This window comes from Chiroxiphia lanceolata, chromosome 5 (assembly GCF_009829145.1).
Source record: "Chiroxiphia lanceolata isolate bChiLan1 chromosome 5, bChiLan1.pri, whole genome shotgun sequence".
Classification (NCBI taxonomy): domain Eukaryota; kingdom Metazoa; phylum Chordata; class Aves; order Passeriformes; family Pipridae; genus Chiroxiphia; species Chiroxiphia lanceolata.
The window spans coordinates 72,930,880-72,957,237 of NC_045641.1; the positions used below are offsets into that span (position 1 = coordinate 72,930,880).

Below are 26,358 nucleotides of genomic sequence, written 5' to 3' on the forward strand. Positions count from 1 at the left end.
AGAAAATATTATATGTATGAAGCTTTTCATGGTTTGGCCCTAAGAGCATGGAAACTCTGCCACAGACAAAGCTCCTGAAGCTAGATGTCCTTGCAAAGAGTTAAATTAATGCTCTCCTAAAATGGTACTGGAAGCAGTCATTAAATGGTGCTGAACTTGATTTCTTCTAGACTACACTCCATGCTACTAGAATGTGTTTCAAGTGATATCATCTGCACTTGAGTTTTGAAAGTTGGTTGTTCTCTGTCTCTATTATGTTCATTCAATCTAAAGAAATGTAGATGGTAGGAGGAAATATAGCAAAAAAACCAATTTGGGTCTTACCAGGAGTTCTTTTAAGCATATGTTCTGCTTCTGTGGCTGTGATCTGTGAGACTGTGGTGAACACGTGGGCACAGTGCACAGATGCCCGTTCCATACAGTACCGGTGGTAAATCTGCCTCTCTCCAGCTTCCTTGTCGATGTCAAACTGGTAAATAATAAAACAAACAAACAAAGACACCTGTGTGTCCTCAGACTTATTACCTCAAAGAAGGTTTCTCATGCCAAGCTCGGTTTCCCCAGGGAATGAGAATCGTGGGATAATTCTGCTGTTTTAATCACTTTTGGTTTTTGAACTACTTTATCAACTTCAAAGGGTTTGAAGGAGCAAGAGAGGTCTCAGTTCCTGCATGTTCCTGAAAAAACGGCAGCTCTACAATGGAAGGACAACTAGATTAATGATGCCATGAAAGGTAAGGATCTGTGGTATTTGGCCTGCTGGCTGACAATACATCATACTGCATCTTGCAAGGGCTTGTAGGAAAACTTGGCAGAGCACGGAAGTTGCTGGTAACTGTAGGTATAGGGAAGAGAAGGAAAAGGGAATGAGGATGAGAACAGAACCTGGGGACTGGGTGGAATGGTGGAAATCATAGAGAGGTGATTCTGACTTGTGGTGGAGAGGCAGGATATAAAGACTCAGACACAGCTCCTGAGGGAACAAAGAACATAGAAAATGAGATATTTTCTGATACTCAGAGATATTCTTTCTCCAACTTCATCACTGTTATTTCCTGCTTCTTGTATTCCAATTTAACTCCATTAATTTCTAAGTTAAAACCACTAGATGAGACCACCCCAAATACCAAAGCATTTCTGAATCACCTTTCAACCGTGCAGCTACTCCTTTTTTTTTTTACTGAGCTTATATCATCCTGATGCAAAGGAAAAGCACAACACCTCCCGAGCTTAAAGGTTCAAATGTTCACTCAGATGTCCACTGCAAAACCGCTGCAATGAGTCTAAAAAAGGTGTCAATGATTTCAACTAAATTACAATCCTCTTAGTCTCAAATGATGTTTCACTTATGGGAACAGAAGTCTTGACCTCCTAAGGTTGACAGAAGGGGCACCAAATGGACTGTGTGAGTTCCATGGAGAGTGACAGTGACTCTCAACGAGCTCTGTCGTTATCACTGCCTAATGCTGCCCGGTCTGACTCTGATTGCATTTGACTGTGGAACTTCATTGCCTGTAAGAGATTTAACCATTATTACAGGCAGGGCAGACAGCACTTTCTATAGTTAGGACTGTGTGACCTCTGCTTCCAGCACTTTAGAACTCAGCCAGAATAAACCTATTCAGACCGTGACCTTTCCTGCAAAGTAGGTGCTTAATGTTGGTACAGAACATTTCAAGAAATTTGATCAAATGTGAACCATTTTGGGGGACTAGATTTAAGCAAACAGCTTTTAATTTTTACTTAGACATGTATAGATACAGATGTAGCTATAGATATCTTACAACTGCTTTGCTAAGAAAGTGCTTTTATCCACTGAGCACTAATTCTGCAGCGGTGCTACACTACTTGTGAGAAAGTGGCTTCCACTCTATTACTTGAAAATGCCACCCTAATGTGACCAAAAAAAAAAGAAGTCTTGAAAAATCTCAGCTGAAAACTTCTAGAGAAACCAGATGCTTTATTTTGGTATTGATGGTCCCCTATATCAAGAGTTTCTAAGTTTCCCAAAGAGATTTTTAGAAAAGGTAGGAAATACACTTTACAATATGCTACTATTTCTCAGTTGTATCATCATATATCATATTTTCAACATTCCCCATGGGAATCTTAAATGATCTTTTCTCTAGGACACATATCTCATTTGTCACAGAAGTTGAATGGTAGAAAGAGCACTGAGTAGGTGGGCAGAGAAAGAAAAAATAAAGGTAAATTAATTTGACTTGTTAGGGTGCCACAGATCTCTAGCATTGTGCATCACTTACCCTAAACCAAGTCACACGCAGCTTTTAACTGAGTATTTGATTGTTCAAACATTCTGTGCTAGAAAAAAACCCACAAAAATGGGACAGTTCTTTCAGATGCTGGACAAACACACAAACAGGATGGGGCACCACTGCAATCAGAACTGTAGAAGTCTTTTCAAATACATCTTTGTACTAAAAATAATTAGTAAATTGCTAGCAAACAAATAGCTGCTCAAACTTTCAAGGGTTTTTGTTCTCTTTTCTCTTTCTCAGCAAGAATGGGTTTCAATTACAAAATGTAATTAAAAGCTGAATTTCGGGCATGTTCACTAACTGTGGAAAAGCACTCCCTCCAACACTGCTAGGAGAAAGGTTCATAAAAAAACTGTTAAGCACTGTGGCTTATCTCTAGCCAGCTTTTATTTCTTTGACTGCATGAAAGCACTTTACACATTTAACACATATAACACATATCAGTGCTTGTTTCTTCATTGCTATTCATTGTCTCATCTTCTGGAAATGGGAAATATTTTATTTTGCGTGTGCTTGCAGGACTTTTGGCATTTTTCTGCAAAGGTACACAATTCCAGGGCTATTAGGAAGAATACACAGAGGATAGGGAGTTCTCACATTTCGTTTGCTCTCACTCTTCAGCAGCTTCCTCCACCAATCAGTAAAGCAAGCCCCCGACTTCTGACCTCACAATGTGGAGCAAGAACTGTGCACTCCTGAGCAGGCTAGACAAGTGAAAATAGCCTCAGACAAGTTGAAGGGCAGGTTAAATGAAAATTAATTGATGAGACAGGTGACAAATTTAGTCCACACAGCCCTGTGCAAAGACAGCTGAGCTTGCTGTGCCAATCTTAGCTCCAGAATTAGAAGCAACACGGGGCTGTGTGGAGCCAATCTGCCCAAATGAAGCAGCAGCTTTGCTCTTCATCCCCAAACCAGTGTTCCTGCCCAGCAATGGGCTCTGCCCTCTGGGTGCATGTCCACCCCAGCTCAGGCACCTGTGAACTATGTTCCCTCATGTCCAGCTGGAGCAAAGCAAACCAGCCGTGAAGTGCGTCATGCTGACCGCTGTTTGTTTGCTCTTACCAGCACAGGGGAACACGGGCAAAGCCACCACGGAAAGCTGCATCCAGAGGAAAACAGATCTAAGCAAATTAACTCTTTGTAGACCCATTTAGGGTGGAAAAGACCCGTAATATCATTGAGCCCAACTGTTTCATCCTCAGTGATTGTTAAAGATGCCTTCAACATCCACTCCCCTCTAAATATTTTACTGCTTCTCCCGGTGAGGATCCCCTCCTGCTCTGACTGTTAGAAACCAAGCAGATTATTAGAATTTACAAGATGGAATGAACTACAGGAGGAAATGACTCCTTTATAAAGCCAGTCTAATTGCAAAGCAACACAGGAAGATGTTCCACATCTGCATTTGCTGCAGTGCAATCCTGAGGAAAAATTTCAGCTCATTTCTGTCTTTTCTATGGATCCACGTAATGAGCATAACATTTCATTCATGTCTTAAAATTTAACATGTTAGGAGGCACAGTAGGTAATCACTGAACCTTCCAGCATGACATTCTGTTTAAGACAGCTAAGATAATCGCTGAATGAAAAAAAACAAATATCAAGTAGTTATGGGATACAGGTGTTATGTTTCTTCTGGAAACAGTGAACAGTCACTGAAGTAGCAAATCCAAATTTGACATTCCTACTTCAAAATGATAAAGACAAAGTGCAAAATATTCCCAAAGAACAAGAAGAATGATTTGAGAGTGGAAAAGGAGGAAGGACTATACTGGCTACGTAAATACTTTTCTGAAAGACAGATAATTTGGCACAGTTCGCATAGAATCTCTAGATTCTGATACTAGACTATGCTTTCCTAAAGAAAAAAAAGTATGATGAAAACCAATGGAAGTTAATCCAGTACAAATTCAAACTGGAATTAAAATATGTAATTTTCCTGAATAAAACATTATGACACCTTTGCAGAAATAACACAGACTACCCTCACCACTTAAGCCCTACCTTGAGACTGCATAACATTTGTGTAAATATTTTATATCTCAAAAAAAAAATAATTACATGTTTGATGAATATTTAACTGAGGATTTTAGACAGCGAATCAAATAATCTCTTCTGGCCTTTTAAAATCAGCGGCACACTCAAGTTCAAAGTGATGCTGCAGCGGAATCAGGAACAGTCAGAGGGAGGTCTGAAGTTCAAATTCCTCACCTACCAAAAGGAAGAATGAAAAGACTTCTGTTTCCAGCATAGTCTCACTGGCTGCCAGTGCCTGATTTATGTAAGAATGACTCTTTTAAAATCCAGCTTACATCAAATTTACCTCCCATTGACTGTTATCTTGTGCAAATAGAACTTTCATTCTGGTATAGCTCTGCAATGCCAAAAGAGAATGAAATCTACACTTCCTGGCTTAAATCAGATTTCCATGAGCTGCTCTGCTGACAAAGAGGATCAGCTTTCTATCACAGAGAGCTCAGTGACAGCCTGGACAGTGCAACACTAGCTGGAATGAGAGCCTGTGCTCTGATATTGGCAGCATGAAACCTCTTGACTACTCATTTTCATTGGGATTTTTAGTACTCTTCCTCTCATACCTCTTGGGACAGGATTTTCCACCACCTTGCAAACTAGACTCAGCTGCACTTGCATGAGCCCAATGAAAACGTTGCAAGTTCTAAATAGAAGAGTTACACGTGGCAGGGTAATCTAAGGAAAAAAGCAATGAAGAATAAGACTAAGATTTCCTTCTTCTCACTGGAGCACTTTTCTATTGTAACTCAAATGGGTTTTTTAGTAAGAAGTATCAGAGGCTGAAGCCTACAACCTTCTCCATTATGCCAGGGCAGTGGTTCCCAAAACCATTCAGATGGTTACCCCTCAGATGAAATTCCAGGTTAAATCATTTGCCAAAACTAACTGTCTATTCACCTATCAGCTTGCCTGGACTGCCTCTCAGTCAATTTATGAAAAATGTTGGCCTATTTAAAACCCTAAAGGGATTAAATGAGACCAAAAGAAACCCTAAATAAGCCATTCCCCTTAATGGGGAAAGCAATAAAAGATTAACATTCTTGATCTTCAGCTGAGGGTTCAGTTGCTCTTGAAGAGAAAAAGGCTCTACAGACTCAGAACTTTTTTTCACAGAACTTCCTAACTTCTGGATTAGCTGTTTGGGTTCAGTTTATCTTGGCAACAAACATAACCCTACACTCACCAGTGTAAAAGCTACACTGGACATGGGGATAATGGGAGAATTAGTCCAGCTTGCTGGACTATTTAGACCTACCAAACCTCTTAAACTTCTGTGGGGAATTAAGCTTATAACACACTCCATTTGTCAGTGAAATTATAAAGTGTTGCCTGTGGAAGAGTTCAAGCCAGTAATCCATAGGAAGGGTTGGCAGTCCCTGACCCAGTCATCTACCTGGGGATCTTGATATGCTTAAAGGTAGATAAAAATATCACACACTGCCAGTTACTGGGCAAGTCACCTTCGATTTTGTTCTTTTTGTTTTCCCTCCATTCCTTCCTCCAGGATCAGAGTGATTTAAATGTGGATATAGGAAGTAAAACGTTCACTGAATAGCCTGTTAGATGGTCACTGCCTCAGGGCTCTTTAGCTGAGACATGGCCAGTCTGTTTGTTACACACTGGTTTGGACATGACAGCATTGCTTCTGGTGTTCACTCTGTTCCTGGGCACGTGCTAAGGGTTTAACACCCAGGTTTGCACTGCAGCAGAGGCAGCTAAATTTCCCCCAGTCCCCCAGTCAATACTGTAAGAATACAAGAATTGTATCATTTCATACAGTAGTCACAGTTCCTAGAGTCATAGAACTAAGGTTGAAAAAGTTCTCCAAGACCATCGAGTCCAGCCTGTGACTGAACACCACCTTGTCAAATAAACCACAGCACTAAGTGCCACATCCAGTTGTTAATGTCATCCAGTTGTTAGGCTGGAATGCTGTGTTAGAACCAGGATCCTGACTCTGACAGAGGCAAGGAGCAGATGGCTCAGGAAGAGGCCAGGAGTCACACAACATTACAGTCTTACACCCACTGTGCACCCTCCTATCTTCCAAAAACCCACAGCTTGCCTCTGCCAGCTCAAGTAGGTTTTCATTCACCCAGAAAATGTCCTCTTACAGATTGCAGGCTGACAAGTGCCCTCAGCTCATGAAACACAGAGTTCTGGCAGCCTGCAGTTCAGGATTCTGCTGATCTTGTATCTTCTGGTCCTGCTTGTCTACAGGGGTGGTTTTACACTGCAGTGGAAGAGTCCTGCACTGCATGGGAAGTGTAAAACTCTCCCTACCAGACAAATTCTTGTGGACTGTGTTGGGGACTAGGAAAGGGAACACGAGGTTCCCTCTTTTCTCCACAGGAGCTGTACATGCCTGACTGCCTCTAGGCACAATTGGGCCACACACTTCCCTTCTGTGCTGCAACCATTCTTCTGTGACATCTGGCACAGCCCATCCTACAGCTGGATCTTTCCCACCTATCTCAGCTGCTGCACTTAAAGCTGGTGGAAATTGTGCTTTAACCATGAAACATGGGTCAAACATGAGAACTCAATTATGATTATGTTTCAGAGGAAGAAATTTATGCCATAACACTGAAATAGGAAAAACAGACATTTTACTTCAGGGTGAGAGGGGAGGATATGCCCTAAAAATATATTGTTTCCTCCAAAGATTAAATATGACAAAGCCCCAAAGTATGTTCTTCACTGACAAATTGTTTGACCTTAAGAGTTTACTGCTAGAAGGCAGCAACAAGAAAGTCTGAAGATCTATCTCTCTGTATCATTTAATCAGTAGATCAGTAGATCAACCTCTCATTTCTCAACTGACTTTTGGGCCAAGCTGACCTTTTTACAGGCAAAGGAGCCCTCACTAAGATAGTTAATTTTGTCAGGAACAGCTTTATCACCCTCTAAGCACATTAAACACTGGTGTAACAGCTTGGCATAATTTCCTCTACTGGTACCTTTAAATGTCAATCCACAGAGGGTATAAAGCATTATTATCATATTCACAAGTTTCTTCCCTTAAATATTATTTACAGCAATTTACAGTAATACTCTAAATTGACACTTATGTTTCATTCCATATATTCTCAGAATAAAATCTGAATAGACATTTCTGTATTTATGATGTAGCTGATGGTTACCAATGAAACTTGTGAAGCTTTGCAGAAGGGTGGACAGTACCTTTTCACATAAAGCTTTCCATGCCATGTGTGAACAGAAAAAAATATATTATTACTGTGGCTAGATTACAAATATATTAAAATATACAAGTCCACTCTGATGTGAGATCGTTACTTTTTCTTTTCAGTGCACAGAAAAGGGTGAGGCACCCAAAGTTACCATGCAGGAGGAAAACAAAGTTGCTTTTGAGAAAACCAGACTATTTTCTGGACTTCTTGCGGCTCACTAAATTAATCAGAAGCAAAAGAAATCAAACTTTTTTTTTAGAATTTCTTTTCAAAAGAAAGGCAAGGCTCTGACATAGTATTTTAAGTAAATTTTAAGTAAAACAATCAACATTCTCTTTTTTAAACACTGATTTCTCATTTTGAATGCCTCTCTTTTTTTTTTTACTAATGTTTCCTTACTAATAAATTATGTGTAAGAATGCAAGGGTGAATAAATGAAAAATCCCCACTTCCTCAAGAGTTAAACCTGAAACCACATGTGTTTAGTCCTTTCAATCCAGCTCTGTCCAGTAAAAAATAACTTAATGTACCTTTAAAGCTAGATTTTGCATTTATACACCTAAAGAGAGTATGAGGGAGCAGGAATGTCTAGACTCCTCGACTGGGTTATTCGTGCTGCCTCATTAATGCACCTAAAAACATATCTAACTTAGGAGACTGGTTTTAGTAGGGGACAGATGGAGAGAGATCTGACAGACAGAAGTGACAGGGCAAAGGGGAATGGCTTCAAACTGACAGAGAGTAGGGTTAGATTGGATATCGGGAAGAAATTGTTCCCTTTGAGGGTGGAGAGGCCCTGGCACAGGTTGCCCAGAGAAGCTGTGGCTGCCCCATTCCTGGAAGTGTCCAAGGCCAGGTTGGATGGGGCTCTGAGCACCCTGGGCTAGTGGAAGGTGTCCCTGCCCATGGCAGGGGGTGGAATGAGACGATTTTTAAGGTCTCTTCCAACCCAGACCATTCTGGGATTCTAAGATTCTGTGTTTCTGAATAAGGCAAGCAGTAGGAACTGCTCAGGCCTTGTCTTTGGAAGACACTGTTCCACAGCGTGTCAAGCTTCAAACATCCAAGTAATTTTCTTCAATGCTTTCAGCCAAGAAAATACATGCACAATGAACAAGGCACTTCTTTTAACCACCTCTGCCCTCACTAAGTGCTGGAATGCAAAAATCTCTTTAATTCAGTTTTGTCTGTGACCATATTAGAAATCCCAGCTTATGCAATGCACCTCTGCTGAAGGCAGTGCTAAAGACATTTGGGTCCTTGAAAGGTTGGTTTCTGTAATGCTTGGAGTGGAAAGAAAACAGTGAAAACCCAAAACCACTAGACAGTTAACAAAAATTCCAAGAAACAGGTGTGGCTCCTTTGAAGTCAGAAAATACTTCCTACGTTTGCCAGTTACAAATAAGGCCTAACCTGAAATGCTTGAAATTAGAAAGACTTACTATGACTTGCAAGAATTAAGAAATAGGCTGGGGAAAGAAAAAAACACAATTTAATACAATTCCAGGGTATTTTGAGCAAGAGGGGAGTTACTGGTTATTTTTTCTGCTGCACCTGAAAAGTCAACTGATGACTACAGCTGAACAGGTTTTACATTCCCTGGTTACTCATGCTGCTCTAGTCTCCACTGAGCTTTAAGATGACCTGTCAGATGACACAGACAAAAAGACACTCGTGCCTAGACACCTCATGGTCTTACAAATACCATTTCTTGTGCTCTGGAACCAATAGCTGATCACTCAGATGTGGGTCAATCACAAGTGATCACACGAGACAGAAAATACAATATATAGTGTAGCACAGTAAACAGAAAAGGAGCCAGGAGCTGATTAGCTAAAAGAAAAAGAAAGAATGAGAAAAATGTCTCTTACGTGGTCAAGATTGTTGTAGAAATCAATACTGGCTGCACACAGGTATCTCCCAAGCAGAGTGGCATGGGTGGTAAAAATTGTGGCGACGGGAAGTTTCTGAGACCGAGACAGTATCAAACCCACTCCTGCCTGCCACTCGTGGAAGTGGGCAATTATATTGGGTTTGTCCTCAAACTGACAGGAAAGCTGAAAATAGAAATAACATCCATGAAACATGCATTATCCTGCCCATCATCCCAGCCCCAGAAACCTCTTTTTTTTTTTTCTTTTTTTTTTTTTAACATGATGCCTTTTAAGTGCTTGCTTTCTTTCTTGTGACAAAACAGTACAACATTTCAAGTGATCATGTGTCTTGATTTCCACCGGCCCTAACCCTTAGCCCAAGGATGTGCCTCAGAATAATCTCCTTCCTCAGGTGTCAGGGAGCTCTGGAAAGGACAGTCACTTTTATTTCCTTTTACTTGCTCTTCTGCTGTTGAAGCTCTTGTTTGGATAAGAAAATCATGAGCATCTATGACAGAGAGATGATACTGCAGGTTAACTAAGCTTCAGAGTGACATCTGAAGTCACAGTGCCACCATTAATTCTGTCTGTCTGTCCATATGCCCTGTTCAAGGAAGTGTCTGATTGCTGAGACATGGCTTGACTGGCTTCCAGGACAGTTTGGGAGTGTGACAACTTCACTTCCACAGGAGAGAAAAAGGCAGTTTGAGATCCTGCTTGTAAGAGCATCCTGTGACGAATAAGGGAATTGAGAAGAAACAGTGGGAAGTGACATAAAGACACAGCAGAAATCACACCGGGCAGCCCCCTCGCCTTTCTCCTGGAAAAATATAGTTAAAAGACCACCTAACATTTAAAACTTAAATACAAAGTTGACCTACATTCTATTCCTTAAAATTATAGTTTCTGAAGTGGAGAAGAGGAACCACATCCTAGAGCATTTCTGGTCTGCAGGCAAGGCTGAGGTTTAAAAATCTCTAGGTTTAAAAACTGTACCTCCTTTAAAAACCAGGCTGTTAATGATCCAAAAATCACAGCATCATTGGCTTCTTGGTCATGATAGGGGATCCCTATGTTGCTGGCGTCCCAAAATTCACCTTTCCACCTGTCCAGATTCCAAGCTGCTGATCCTATGTCAAACAGTAAGACATATGGGCTGCCCTCTATCAGCCATCTTCCAAAAAAGACCTATAGAAAAGAGTTGAGGTTATGTTAAAGACAATAAATAAACAAAACATAAAATATAAATGAATATTAAAAAATAAATAAAAAATAAAATAAAGAAAATGTTAAAGTGAATGTAAAGGCAAGTTAGAACAACGATTTTCATCCATCAAATCTAAAGTATGTGACACAGGGAATATGTGATCACAGTCCCACACACCCAGGACTTGCAGTTTTCCTTGCAAAATAGGTGGAGTAATATTGGAACAAAGGAAACTACAATTTTTAGAAACATTTTATTTTCAAGACTTTCTTTTAGATTTGCATTGTAATACTAACCTTTTTTCCATGGGGAGAAAAAAAAAAGCTTAGGAGGACTGCACTTGATTGAATAATGAAGCTTTATGTTCTTATTGAAGAACATGAGATTTTGTTCTTATTTCAAAATTATTATTTTCTGTATCCAGTCTTTTGCCATTTATGCCAGATCACTGGGGATACCTGTATTTACCATGATATTTCCTCATTCTTCTTATTTGGCAGAGTGGAAGGATCAATCCAAAGGTGTACTAATACCTAAACCCACATCAGGCTAAAAATACAGCTTTCCTGCTTTAAACATCTCTAAGAGTGTAGAACTTCACTGCCTTAAGTGACCCAGCTGTACCCAGATTGTACCAGTCTGCACAGTCCAATTATCTCACATTAATTCCACCATCAAAATGGCTGGGACCTCAGAGGCTGAACCCAACCCTGATGCTACAACAGGCTGAATAGAGGTCAGGTCTTGAAAAAATGAGTTGAAAGCTCTCAGGCCTGTTTGCACAAAAAACATAGGGTGTAACAAAGAGAGGTCTGCTCCTTTTTGCTACTTATGTATTTATTTCAGACCATCCAGATTTGTTTTACGGGAAAATTAGGTTAAAAAGCAGGGACTTTGTGTGAACCCAGACAAATTCAGATTATTCACCTAAATGTGTAGTCAGGTTGTGGCAAGGGACACACCTGATCTGAGAAGTTTGGAACCCTTGGTTTAAAACGATCCATTGTGATGCATAAGCAAAATCCAGACATAAATGTTAATAGGATAAGTGCAGCTCCTGGAAACTACAGCGTCATTATTTGAGATCAAAGCTATATTTGACGTCCCTGGGACAGATTTGCTGCTGTATATGAATATTCCAGCAGCACAGTGCACATGTGAGTCTGGCAGAGTTGGCTGATTAAACGGAACCTATTGCTGGAACAGCATGAAGAGTATGTACAGCACAGCAATTCATCTGCCCCACAAGTCTAGAGCTGTTTTCCAAACAAAGGAGTGTTACACTGTTTGCAGAGACACCTCTTTATAAGCAACAGAGGCAACATGGATAATTTGATCAATCACTTATGAAAATCTGATAGAAGTAAGTTAGATTAGACCTTCTAGTTTGACCCCGAACAATGGAAGCATCACCTCAGTGTCCCCAGCAGACACTTTCCCAAGCTGTGGCACATATTCATCAAGCAACACACATCTGCATGACATGAAACAGGGCATTAAATCCTAATAACAGCAGGACTGCTCTTACAAAGAGAGATAATACATTGCTAGAGCCACAGCTGGTGGCAGTCCAAGAGCTTCATGAATTTTTACATTAAAGTGTGCCATGCCCCTTGGCCACAGACACTTGTAAAAATGCTTCCTTGCTGCTGTCTCACATCTGTTCAGCGCACATCATAAGCAGACAGCTTTTCCTCCTGCAGACTAACATCCCTGAGGGCCTCAGGGTTGAATCAGAGTGAAGGCAGGTCCTAGATCTCTGCTGAAGGCTGTCAAGAAAGGAGGTCAAACTTAGCATGTGTTATCTTCCACCCATTTTCAGGCCATCAGCTGTCCCCAAGGCTGCAGGTGCTTGCAGCTCAGTAGCTGCCCATCAGCACAGTAGATTCCATCCTTTTCATTGATATTGGAAGAAATTTATTCCTAGTATACTGTTGGAGAAACTTAGTCATGGAAAGGCCATGAGGTTTGACTGAGGTATCACAGAAAACACTGGTTAAAAATTGTGTTGAATCGTGTTAAAAACTGGGATGAATTCACTCCTGGCGTTGTGGTTTAACTGACAGCTCCCTAGGACAAGTTGCAATGAGTAATTCTTTGTCAGCTGGGTGCTTTTCTTAAGTCCCTTGGCTTTCAACTCAATATAATGCTACATAAGAAAAACCACGAGCTAGTGGAACTCTCTCCTCACTCCAGCACAAGAATGTGGAATGAAGGGCTCAGTCAAAGTAAGGTCATACCATATCCACTGAAATCTCACCGTACCTTGAGACTAGATAAATAAGTCATTAATCCAATTAAGCAGTTTAAACCTGTAATTGGATAAACTGGTTCTTCCTCAAAAATAACCTTTAATGAATTGACTCTGCTGTTCTAACAGTGGGTTCTGAGCCTGTCCCGTGGTGACATTGAGCAGGACTGCTGTGTCAAGTGGAACTGCAAGAGCATTAACCCGAACCGTAATCTCCTCACGGTCAGCTTTGTTGCCCTGGGAAGCAGCAGCACATCTGATTTACCTGACACCCCTGGCTTTTCATGGTGTCCATTGCCTTCTTAACTGCAGCGTTGGGAGGCTCACAGAGTTCCACCTGAGTCTTCACATTCTGCTCAAAATAGGGGCCGATCAGAAAATAGTTTTCGCCCCATTCATCCGCTGTCGTTTTGGCTTTGCTCTGGATCACAGTGTAAATGCCTCCCACTGCAAAAGAAGATCACAAAGAACAAAATATAGAAAGGGGAACAGGCCACGGATCTCTGTAATAAGCTGCAACCCATCTATAGTTAAACCACTTCACACGTGTATGTTCTAAGTGAAACCCAGACTCTATCAAATAAACAGAAGTTCAGTCTCTTAAATGATATCAGAGCTTCACTGTTCAGTTGAGGGATTCAAATCCTGGGGCTCATTGATTCTGCTGCATCCCAAGCATAGCCTTCCGGGTTTTTTTATTGCTGCAGTTCTAATTTCAAACATATTTCTCATTAAGTGGTAAGATCCGAGCCGGCACTTACAGTTTGTTTGACACAAACCACTGAGAGAAGCTGAGGGACTGATGGATGTCATGGACTACTAACGATAAAAATGGATAGAAACCAATATCCTCAAAGCAGAAGCTGTCTTGTTCCATCATAATTCTAAAGAATTATTAAAGCTGGAATGAATGTAGCCTACACTGACAATATAAATGTCTGCATTGTCCTTGGCAATACTCCAGGCAAGAAGACTGTGCTACACCTTTCAGCAGTGACATCAAAATTATATATGGAATCAGCACAGAAAGTTGCCAGTGATTCATAGCTGGCACTCTAGGCTCACTTTTTTCAAGGTACTGTGATATCCAGAGGTGTCAATGCACCTCACTCAATTGCATTTGTCAAGAATCTTGAGAAGTTACCCACTTTTCCTTAAAAATCTGCCACAAACAACCACTATTCACAATACAGCGGGCTGAAGTTTTTTGGGAGATGAGTTCCCAGATTAATTAAACTGTATCCCCTGACAACTACAGGAAGCTTTCTGCAAAGCCTGGTATCTGGCAGCCCTGAGGAACCCAATGAGAGAGATACATATTTAATTATGCTCCTAGAAAAGAAATTGTGCACTTAATTTCCTTTTTGCTACAAATATCCCATTTGTTTTGAGTGCTGGAAGGATCCCCAGCTCTAATATTTCCATGTCAGGATTCTAGGTATTTTACAGAAGAAAAACAGATGCAGTTTCAATCTACCAGCTTACTAAGTAGAATTAGCATGATAAATTATTTTCCTTAGTAATTCAAGACCTATTAATAATACCCTTACTAATTCAAGCCCTAAGAAGACAAGAATCTTGCAGATCTGCGTTCCTAAATCATGCTCACAATTTTAGAGTTTCATGTCATAGAGACGTGGAACTGCAGAAGGAAATTTATGCATAACACTATTATTTTTCACTTCATTAGGACCAGAAAGCCTAAAAAATTAATTTATAGTCATCATATACTTCCATGGCTGCTTTGCACAGGGATTTATAGAAATCCTTGGTAAGTGACACTGTATTTTCCCTCTGCTCACAAGCTTAGAGATTCTACTCAAATAGCCTGGATTCAGATAAACATAAAATTTTAATTATATGAGGCAAGTCAGAAAATTCAACCTAGAAAGTGATAGTTAGGATGATATGTCTGTTCTTACAGAGCAGTAAATACATCACATGAGCATAAGGGGCTTCAATCCAACACGGATAAACAGGAGGCTTGGTAGAAATCTTAGTCATGGTTTGAATTGGCAGGAGGACAGAGCTCAGAATGAGGGAAGAGTTGAGTGCAAAGCAGCCTGGGGATCCAGGAAAAAAAGAAAAAAGAGAAAATACGACTTGCAAGATGAAAGATAAAAATATGATAAAGTTGGATATGACTAGAGTGGTGCAAGGGCCTTTCCCCTATCACTGTAGTGCAAATCAGCCTTTTTCACACTGTAAGGGGTTCAACACTGAGTTGAGGAGATGAATTTCCACATATATTCATTTTAAGAGTTACAAGGAAGCTGCAGCTCAGGGGCTGAGTAGAGCCTGGACCTTTATTTTGCACAGGCAGCAGCTGAGTGTTTCTTTCCACAGAGTTTTGTATGTCCTAAAGCTCCAAAGATGTAGGGAAAGCCTCTTATGAGGGAAAAGGTGGAAAGTGTGCTGTGCTCTGCCATTGTAATCTGTTGCACAGCAAGGTAAAAAAACATTTCAGGGCATTGATTTGCCTGAAATGCAATGAGAAGTACTTAGGATAAAATGCTATTTTTTTTTACAATTTTTTGTAAAAAAACATATATATATGTTTTTTATATCTATATATATATATAACACTATAAATTATAAAAGCAGTACATTTTAGGGACTGTAAAAACTCTTCAGAAAATAGTTGTGATAAAAAGCCCTGTTACCTGGTCCCAAAACTGGCTTTTGTCTTCCCAGTTACTGTGCAAATATGACTCACAAAGCATGTCTGTGCATCAACTTTAATTGACAGGGGAGGGAAACTGTGCAAGTGAAACTATGGATGTGGGAAGTGTTGGGTATAACTTAAAAAAAGACGTCTTGAGAAGAACAGAGCAATGTCTAGAATAATGCACTGACTTTTGAAATCACACATTTCCATAGCAAATTCAAGGAGCACACTGTATATCATTGAGAGATAGCTTATATATGCTCAGTTACTCTGAATTCCCTGGAAATACCTGTGCCAGTAACCAAGATCCTACTGAGTAACAGGGTTGATATATTCACTTGGAGCCTTGCAGAATTCTCAAATTACTTGCAACAATTTGGCTAACCTCCCTATTCTTCTCCAATAAGATGTTTTAAGGCCATATTATAACCAGAAAACCTTCCCAAACAACAGGGATGTACCAAAATATTACAAGTTTCTGCATCCTGCCTCTGAAGTTTTGTACTTTGAAACTGGTTTTAAAACAAACAGTAAAAGAAAAAAATGAGAAATAGATGCAGAATCAGGAGAAATCAGATGCAGAGGACTGGTTTGGAACATCACAAACATAGGGAGTGAGCTGTAAAACAGGAATACAGACATAGTTTAATTTTCTGGTCTTCACCAAAACGCTTTATTCAAATATTTAAAGTTTTAGGGGTTTTAAAATGCCCTTGAAAGAAAAACATTTCTATTATTTCTTTTTAAAATATGTTCTTAACTCTTCTACCAGAATAAATTAAATCAAGTTAAAAAGTAAATCAATAAATATTTTCCCACATTCATTTCCTTACCATTCTTCCTTTTTTATTTTAAGGCAAAAAATAAACTGGCATGGAAAGGGGAACTAAAATGTTTGGGAAAGAAGGGGTTTTTTAATTTAAGAGAAGTTTGACCTTTTCCACACACTCTTTTCCTACACAACAGAGGACCAGAATAATTCCAGGGCTCTTCAGCTTCTTTGCCATGGCCTGACCAGGCCACTCTGAAGACACCAAAGCTTTCCTGAGAACCACATCTGCCATGGGATCCACGAGAGCAGTTTGACCCCAGGCTCAGGACTCAGACTGACTTCACTGCCACAGTCAATAATTAAATCAATTACCCTTTTGCCCTTCTCCTCAGAACGTGCCTCTGGTCTACACAGCTGTGATAAAAATTGGGATTGCACTTCTTTTTTTCTAATATCTGATTGAAATTTGATTGATTGATTGATTGATTGATTGCCTGTCGAAACATCTGGGGACCATTTATAGAATAAGGTTCTAAGATGTGGAAAAAACCCCAGAACCTTCAGATGGCAGATGTTTTTTCATGTATTATTTTGGGCTATGTTTGTGGCCAGGACTTATCAGAAGATAGAAGTTCTCTACATTCTGTGAAATTCTAGCATTCCAAGCATATTTTGAAATAATGCTGAAACGCTGAAATTTGTAACAGATGTCCACAATTGAGAAGCTATTTCTGTGTGCATCATCCCCAATGTATAAGATTTCATCAGAAATTGGTTTGACATTGACACACCACCCCACTCTAGAGCTGCACAGAGCTCTGATGCTGTGCTCATGCCAAATTTATGCCAGCACATCCCCACTCCTCAAAGGGTGTTACTTCAGCTGTGTCATAAATTACAGTATTCACCTTCTCCCTGGGAAGTTTCATCATGGAAAGACATTTAACACAGAGGAGGTAAAATCCTGGTCCCACCGACTTAATTTGACTTCCAAGAGTCCAGATTTTCACCAGAGAAACTGTACAGAGATCTCTGAACCAAGTTTTCTTTTTAGCACAATCTTCATTCCAATGGGGATGGAAAAAAATATTCATCTACCAGTGACTCTTGAGCTAATCTGTTCACAGCTGAATGATGATACAACCTGGCTGTTTGCCCAGCATTTTTAAGCATTCTTCTATTTTCTATCTAAAAGCTGCTAGTGGTGCAGCAGGGGATACTAATCTAAATATCACTGGAATTACTTTAAAGACATCTTTACAGAGAACAGACCAGATCTTGAACATTCTCAACCCTTCTCATTAATGTGGCAGAAAACCCACAACAGCCAAACCCAACACAGACACAAGATCTACGTTGTTTGTAGCCATTTCATTTTCTGCTCCTGTCCTTAAAGTTTTTATTGATCATGTTATGGGGGAAGGAAAACCAGTCCTTTTTTCCACAGATATATGACCAGACCTGGCTTTGCTGGGGCATGATGGTCAGGAGAGAAGGGGAAGGGTGAAAAATGCTGAGCTTCCCCATGATTACCATCAGATATCTGGCACTGCACTGGGGCCTTGCATTTTTGCCCTTCTGCCACAGAAACACAGTAGATCCACTTCCCAGTATGGGTCTTGCCCATCAGTGAAAAGCCACATAAAGCAAGGAAAACCTTGCAAAACAAACTAGACTTTTCTCATTTTCTTGGCAGAGGACTTTCAATGCAAGAGGATTTCAGTGTTGTGCTTGGTTTAGCTGGCAAGTTCCTTTTCACATGACTTGGGGGAAATGAGAGGGAGAGTGGCACTGGAAAATGAGCCTTTTTTCATTTCTCATTCCCTCCTTCAGCTACCTTATCTCTGCTTGCTCCAGAGAGAGAAGGAACTGAGAGGCCAGTGCTTTCCAACACTTCTGTCAGAGGTTGTAACTTAGCACAGGCTGCAGCCAAGACAGAAATTATAAAAAGGGAACAAGGAGAAGTAGAAAGCTCTGCCTTATTACATTAAATGATCTAGACTTCAAAAATTATAAAAAAATAAATAAGGACAACTTTACTGTTCCAGCTGCTGATAAAGAAGTGATGAGACTCTGGAAATAATGGATACTTGTAGATCTCTACTACTACTCTGACACACCTTTACACTACCAGAAAGGAAGAACAAGACCTTCATGTTAAATGCTCAAAATTAGCTTGCCAGGCAATAAATCCAGCTAATTCTTATCTTGCCCTCTGTATTAGGAACATATACAGCAACTCTATATATATACAACGAACTCTGAAACATGCAGCAGTATTAAATCTATGTGGGGTCACCCTACTTTGTCAAATAAATAATTCCTCCTTCTGCTTAAGGAGGTGGAAAATATACAGTATATTTCCTAAGCCTACATATCTTCTGTGGTGACTCTCCCTGTACTTTGCTGGCTACTCTCTCACAGTGCCCTAACATTTTCCAAGAACTGTTTATAAAAGTTAAGTCACCACAGAACAGTGTTTAACCACGTGACTTAGACATTCGATTGCCTGGAAGTTGTAGGAAAAAACCTCTCAGTATCAAGAATTTACCAGAACTACAGGTTGAAACTCTCTTTATAAAGAGTTTTTGCACAGATGTTTCCAGTCAAGGTTGGTTAGTTAAAGGAAATTCTGCACAGAGGTCCAATTCTAACAAAGAAATTGCTTTCTATGACTAGTTCTGTCAGCCCCATTCAAATATATGGGTTTGGTAAGTGGTACAATTAAAGGCACCTTATTTTTAAACTAACTGAATAAATATCCACTCATGAATATTTGTGGATATGTGGATGAATATCTCTCCCATAAATTGTGAGAATAGTAAATTTTAGCTGTGTCAGTAGATTTGGTGTCAACAAGAGCTCTGTGAATGATTCAACAATTCACTGCACTTTGTACACACACAGGAATAACAGACAAATCTAATTGTTTTATTTTTTCTTAAACACACCGTGTGATAGCCACAACCACTGGGTCCAGATGACTCAGAATATTTATATACATACTACGCAGTTCAGAGATGGTAGTGACAACACCTGAATTTCCTAGATTTCTGCTGCCATCTGCTTGCCAGAGGCTCACTTATCATGCACACTGCAAAAGGGAATGCTGCATGCTCCAGGTTCTGGCATTAGTAAATGAACTCAAAAATCTGACTTAAGCTACTGAAAAAGAAGCTCACAGGGATTCAAAGTGCAAAAGTTACTCTGTAGCACATTTTGGTATTGATGCAGCTCAGCATTTTAAAAAGAGCAATGCAAAATCGCCCTGCAGTGCAGATTAAATACCAGAAGCTACCACAGAATAGTAATTCCCACTTCATGGGGATAAACACCAGCACTGCCTGCTCCTCTCCCACATATTTCCCCTTTAAATTCTTAATAGATCATAGATCCCCTTTCCTGATTAATCTCTGTTTATCTGCCAGGACAATAATACACATGGGGTCGATCATTTACTCAAATAACTCACTTTTTTTGGTGGAAACAGAGTTTGTTCCCCCTTAGTGAACTACACATACCTGAAAGGGGATGATTCAGTGAGTGAGTTAGAAATGGAGGCAGGAAGATCTTTGCCTAACAAGCAGGTGCCCTTTGCCTAACCAGCTGCATGCAGTGAAGAAATGAAGCACAACCTGTGTTTGCAAAGAGCAGTCCAAAAGAGTTTCAGTTGGTCACTGACATTTGTTCAATGGCTGCAATGCAGCCATATTTATTTATACCTCTTCCAAGTCTGGCCTTTTCTCCACACTGCTTTAGAAGGCTGAGGGAGAATCACAGAATGTTCTAAACTTCTTTGAATCTGATATCTGTTTTACACCTCGTTTTCACGCATGACATTCCCAAGTGAATTTGCATGGAAGGTAAAACACAAACATGTACAAAGCAACATCTATACATCCATACATCTGTACACCCAGATTTATCACTTGGATGTTTGAACAACCTCTCCCTGGTGGTGAAACACATAAAGACACACAGACAACCTGACTGTGCTCATCCCACACAAGCAGAGGAAGATGCAGCCCACACACAACGTGCAGTTACACACGGATGCCACACGCCCTCCTCCCAGTGCAGTGCCTCTGCAGCCTACTTGTCCTTCCCCAATCTCTCCTTTAATGCCTTACTTGTCCAAGCCCTTCATGCCTCTCTCCACTCCCTTGGAAACAGCAATACCAACTGCCAAGTGTTGTACAAACCTTTGTGGGTAACCTCCCAGGAAACTTCAAAGAGCAACAAGTCCTCCACTGGCAGGTCATCATCATCCCACTGAGGAAGCCCGTTCAGAGATGTTATGGACAGTGATCTAGCCAGTGGCATCTTCTTCAGCCCTTGAGTGCTCTCCACGCAGGCCACAGCAGTGAGCCAAGGTCCAGTTACCGTGGCAGTGCTCTGCAGTTCTGGTCGGAGCAGTCTGCAGGTGTGCTGGGATCCGAGAAGGAAATTATTCAGATAGCTGGGAGCTAATGGGTTTAAACTGTCTGACCACCAACATTAAATTGGCTCAGGGAAATCCTCAGGGCTTGAGAAGCAGCTGCTGGTAGAGGTAAGAATTTAAGACTGACCTGAGAAAGGTCTTCACTGTTTTGGGGGCACAGCTCTTTCTTTTTCTTCTTTTAGAGGGGGCTAAAAATGCTTTGGGGCACCTCAGCCACAGCACTCAGTACCTCCCACCACCTCAAGGACAATGGAACCAGGAGGGTTGTAAATTCAGCACCACCCCGAGCAAACTCCAACAGGGAGGACCCTGTGAGTTCATCACCTGATTTGAGTCCAGCCCCCAAGTCCTCCCCTCGAGATACACCCTCCCATTAACAGCCATGGAGCTTCCCTACCTGCTGGCTGCTCATCAACCAGGGTGTAGTAGACTCATTTTACACAGTGGCTCTCAGGATACTGGCCAGGTTCAAGGCTGTTACCTGTTCCTCTTCAGTTCATAGTCTGTAAAAGCCTCAGTTTACCTCATATCCTTCCTCCACAATTGTTTTCCAGCTGTGTTTCCAGGGCTCTGTAAGAGCTGTTGGCTGCATTCTGCTCTCCAGCAGCCCTGCAGCCCTGTCAGCTTTTACAAACAGAGCTACAAAGGCTCTGTCCCTACTTTGTCATTCACTTTGCCCCTCCTTGAAGTCCTGATCCTTGATTTTCCAACTAGTTTCTCTTTTCTATGCCATAGATCTTTTCTGGCCTCTGGGCCCTTGTGTTCCTCCCAGAGAACTCAGTGAGCACAGTGTGCCCCTGCCTTGCTCCAGCACAGAGCTGGGATGCTGCAAGCAGTGCACACACATCTGCAGAGATGTTGGTCCCTCACTCACAACCTGAGATCCTCCAAGCTTCCCTGCTTGGAAGATTCTTATGTCTGGAAGATACATGTCTGGTGGAGGAGCCAGTGCTTCTGGGGCAGCTGTGTAAGTTAGATCTGATGCTGAGCTCAGAGCACAACCTGCTCAAAATCCTCAGTTCAGCAGGGAGCAAATCTCCAGGTGAGATCCAGGACGTCTCTGGCACTGTGGAGAATAACACTGCACCAGCAGGCACAGAGGGGATGGCTCTGAGCTCACTTAAGACAAAACAAGTCCAAGACAACTGGTCTGGGAGACAGGCAGCCTATCTGCATAAAAGTCTCTTAGACATCATACATAATGCATGATGCAGCTGAGCCTACCTTAATGACTAACTATCCCCCAAAAGACTTGCTCTTCCACTTCCACTTCCCATGCCCTCCCTGCATGTATGGTACTCAGACCTATCCCTGGGCTCATGGATACAGCTCACTGAACTAACCTAAGGATGTAGAAAACACTTTTGCCAAGTGAGGAACTAGAGCTGTCTCAGAAAAGAGTCTGGTAAGAGGGGATGGAGAAGCACAGCTGGGAACAGAGGGAGTATAACAGTTTACCAAAAACTTATTTAAGTTTCTTTGCCTTATTTACCAGTTTATAAAAAAAAAAAAAAAAAAAAAAGAAGCCTGGCCTGAGAATTGTTATTTTTGGAGAAGGTGTGGCTTTTACTACCTGGAGTAGGTAGGAAAACCACATCATCCTATAGTTTAAAAATCGTGTTATTTAAAAGAAAAACCAGTAATATTTTAAGACTCCTTCGTTTCTGAATATTGAATCTGTTCCACACTTTTCCCTGGGTGTCCAGCCTGAGGGTGAGGCTCACGAAGGCCATCTCAGGTGAGAACTTCCACTGTCCCTAAGCATTCCAAAGCCTGGAAAACATGCAAATAATTTTACAGCAATGAAGTTGTAATAACAAAATTTGTAAACTCCTTATATAGTCTGTGGTTTTCAGGTTCTTGGGTGTCATGTTTTTCCAGCTTCTGTTTGTAGTAAGAGAATATTTCTTTTACTTTTTGAATTTGACAGAAGATGGTTTAAGTCCTCAAACCTTGGAGAAGGAGTTTGAAAGGGTCATCAGACACCACAGGATAATTTCACAAACACTGGCAAGGCTATCACTGGGTGAACATAACTCACCTTTCACAGGTTAGAGATAACTCATGGGGTTTTTTAACTGATATAAAGTGTTCAATAGCACTGTGAACATTAGTATTCATTTGTATTTCAAGTATATTTCACTTTATCCAATCTGACCATCTTAGAGGGTTTTTTTTCACACAGAGTCATCCCAAATTCCTGCTTTTTATCATCAGTGAGGGAAAAGCATATGAAATGCCTAGGAAAGGCTGTCTCCAACAGATAGTCCAGAAACTTTCATCCCTGCAAATGCTTTTAATTGCTAGAGGGTAAAGGGCCCTCCCTTTTCATTATATTTATGGCCTGCAAGGATATCTGTGGGATACCTGGTGCACCTGGAGTTATCCAGCTTTATGGCCATAAAGGAGATCATAAAGCTGTGCAGCAACAACAAAATAAAATCAAAACACTCAGGATAAAAGCTGTATTCTGATATTGAGAAGGACAACCATTAGCTGTCCTTTTTGTCAAGTGCAGTGAGGTGCAAGTGGTGAAAAGGACACTCTGCTGACACTACAATGATGTGTCATTTTTGTCACTGAGACAGGGAAAGGTTGTGACTATGACTGCACAGTTTGCTCCTTTTTCGCAAGAACAGAGCTCATGCTGAAGTGGGAAGGTGGGAATGTACCAAAAAGAGTAGTTTTTAAAATATAACATTGATTCAAATCTTTTCCAGAAGTCTGGAAACCAGTGAAGCTGGTTTTGAGTCTGGCCTATCCAGGTTCTCGTATTGTTTTTATCACTAACTACAGAGATGCCCTTTGCTAATACATTATTCACTGTGTGGCAACTCTGCCAGACATCAGCTGTTACCTCACTAAATTCTTTTTCAGCTCACAGAAGTGAGACAATTTTGCTTGCAAGGATACTGGACAATAACTAGGCTGAGTTTGAAAAGAAACATATAAAATGTGTATTGTTTTCCCAAAATTTCCTGTAGTTGTCCGGAGATAGCAATGCAAGGACAATGCTGTGCATTCTGCCCTACCTGAAACTCCTTTTGGAACTGTTACCTCCTGGGATGTCATCTGCTCTGCACACTTTGATCCAACCACTTCTGTTTAAATAGATCAAAGCTTTTTGTAAAAGCTAACTCAGTACATCACCCCAGGAAGTGAGCCGTGGATATTGTCTTCACACTACAGTCCCTCCACAAGAACCACTTCAGACAAGCTTTTTTGGTGGAAAATCAACTTCAGTCTCCACGGCTGCAAGTGGGTAGGGGAAGAAACACTCCAAGTGTGGGAGTTTATGAGGAGGTAACCGTCCAGGACTGGCTGGCTCTGAACAGAACTGGGGTTTCAAGGGTTCCCTACATTAACTGTAGGGAAAAAAATAAGACGCAGATGTTAAAAATGCTCATAGGCATCCAGGGAAATTTTAAAGGAGGAAAAGACGATGGTTTGCAGCAGTTACTGACGCACACGGACTGTGCTTTAGATATTGAGCGGTAGATGGCACTGGTGGCATTAACATGAGTTCTCCAGCGCCCGCGTTGTTTTGTCATTGCAGAGTTTAGGGAAAATCAGGGAGGTGTCCAAAAATGCTCTAGGGACAGCCCTAATTGCCTGCCTGAACTCAGCAAGTTCAGATCAGCCCAGCTGTGAAGTGGTGGCCTTTGCTCCTTCTTTGTGCAAGGCCAAAAAATGCTCCAAATCTCACACGAGTGCATAATTGTTCCTTTCATTTAGAAGACAGTTGTACAGTGACCCTGGGAAGTGGCCAGGAGAGAGAGGGGGCTCAGAACCATCTGAAGTTTTGGGGAGTGATGTGACACAATGGACTTTCCTCAGAGACACCTGGTATGTTTTGTCCAAAATAAACAGGCAGGACACACCACCCTAAAGCCATCCATCTCAGCTGGTGTGAGGCTGGTGTTCCCAGCTCTGCAGAGCACTGGGGCCTCTGCTGCTTCATCCTCAGAGCAAGAATGAGAGTTACCAACCCTGCAGACACCAGCTCACCACAGGCAAGTTTAATGTTAATCCTATCGGACTTGGCCTTGAAAAATGATGCTAGACTAGCATTTTCATTGCTCTCCAGCTGTGTGGGTTTTTTAACACTATTTCGCTGTTTAAACCTGCCTTCAATTCCCTGCCCCAGTTTTATCCTTTGACTACTAAAAAAGCAGCTGATTTAACACTAAAAGTCAGTAAAATCCCTTGTGTCTCTCTTGTCTGTCAGTACCTGCTTGTCTGATATTTGCAGGGTAGTCAGACTGACCTTCTGTTCTGTACCTAATTACCCGGAAATGCAAGGGGGTCCAGGTCCTTACAGCAATTAAAATAACATTACTGATCTTACCTTGTGTGAGTGGAGCAAATTGTCCTCTGCTTTCTGAAGTGCTGCTTCTTACTGCTCTGTCCAACAGCACCACAATGTTTTCTGGTAGACCAAGGAGTGACAAAGGTACCTCTTGACACACAGGAACGTGGCTAAAAACCTGTATTGCCTTTCATAGGATAACAAGAACAAAGTTCATGTATCAGTGGCCTGGACAAAGCAAAACATGAGTCTATTCTGTTCCAATGAAAACCCACAATTATCTTTTTAAGTACTATGCCAATATAGTTATTAAGGAATTAAGACTATATTATGGATATTATTGATTGACTCCAAGGAATAGGCTGGTGTTGTATCAGCATAGACAGGGAAGCTGTGTGTTCTACAGCCATGCAACTGCAATGAAGATATAAGATTGTGTGAGAAGATTCCCAGCAAAAAAAAAAACAATTGCAATATAATTCATGTACTTGCATAGGGCTTACAAGCATCAGTGAATGCAAATAAACAGCCTGAAGAGCCTATTTATAAAATCTCAAAATCCCCTACCTGAGATACTCATTCCTATTTAACAATTTTGAACTAATCCCCCATAACATCCACAAGGCCACTTCATTGCTGATGAAGCTTTTTAGAATTTTCCCTCATGATGGAAAAAAGAGTAGAAAGAGAAAAGAAGTAGCAGCACAGTGAGGTTGCTGATGTGCTAAGAAAAGTGCTCACCACACAAACCACTGTTCTTCCCTTATCCCTTCATCTGTATCCACTCCCTCTGTTAACAGATCATTAGCTCTCTGGTTGCCTAAAGTCCAGGCACAAAAGATCTTGTACTGTTCAGTCTGTGATCACTAACAAAATAAAAACCCTCAAAATTGGCTTTGGAGGGGATTGAAGGAGTAGCTGACAAACACTAGGTGACAGCAGCTTCCCAGCTCACACACTGCTGCCCACGTGCCTTTCAAAATGCACCAACCTACCTGGGGCTGTTTGCTGACCACAGAACGAGGTATGACCCTACACTTTAATGGGTGAGGGTGCAATCAGTGAGAAACCTGTCTTACTGCAGCCCAGTGATCTTCAGAAATCAAAATTCACCACCAGAAGGGGAAAGGCCCCACTCCCTGTCCTCCAAGGCAACCAATGCCTCTTCATGCACATCACTCTCCAGAATCCTGCAAGATAATGTCCCACAACATAGCTTTGAATTCCCTCATTAACTGAGAACAGCATAAGAACAAAGCCAGGAAGGAACTGTACAAGGTTCCTGTACTAAATGTGCTCAGGTGAATATTCCTAATGGGTGTGTCCTGC

At 41.1% G+C, this 26,358-nt stretch overlaps 1 protein-coding gene across 2 annotated transcripts in view; it reads right to left on the bottom strand.

The window, feature by feature from the left end:
- GYS2 (glycogen synthase 2) overlaps positions 1-21,007 on the bottom strand; it is a 41,686-nt gene extending 20,679 nt beyond the window's left edge. Inside the window, exons 1-6 of one of the 2 annotated variants that reach the window (XM_032687989.1) lie at positions 20,848-21,007; positions 20,482-20,707; positions 13,105-13,286; positions 10,378-10,569; positions 9,379-9,564; positions 325-469 (exon numbers count right to left, since the gene is read on the bottom strand). In XM_032687989.1, the coding sequence (XP_032543880.1) occupies positions 325-469; positions 9,379-9,564; positions 10,378-10,569; positions 13,105-13,286; positions 20,482-20,602 (826 nt within the window). In that variant the 5' untranslated portion in view covers positions 20,603-20,707; positions 20,848-21,007. Of the gene's footprint in view, positions 1-324; positions 470-9,378; positions 9,565-10,377; positions 10,570-13,104; positions 13,287-20,481 lie in introns of both variants that reach the window. The other variant, XM_032687988.1, reaches the window with a different exon arrangement.
- Between the last annotated feature and the right edge of the window lie 5,351 nt (positions 21,008-26,358).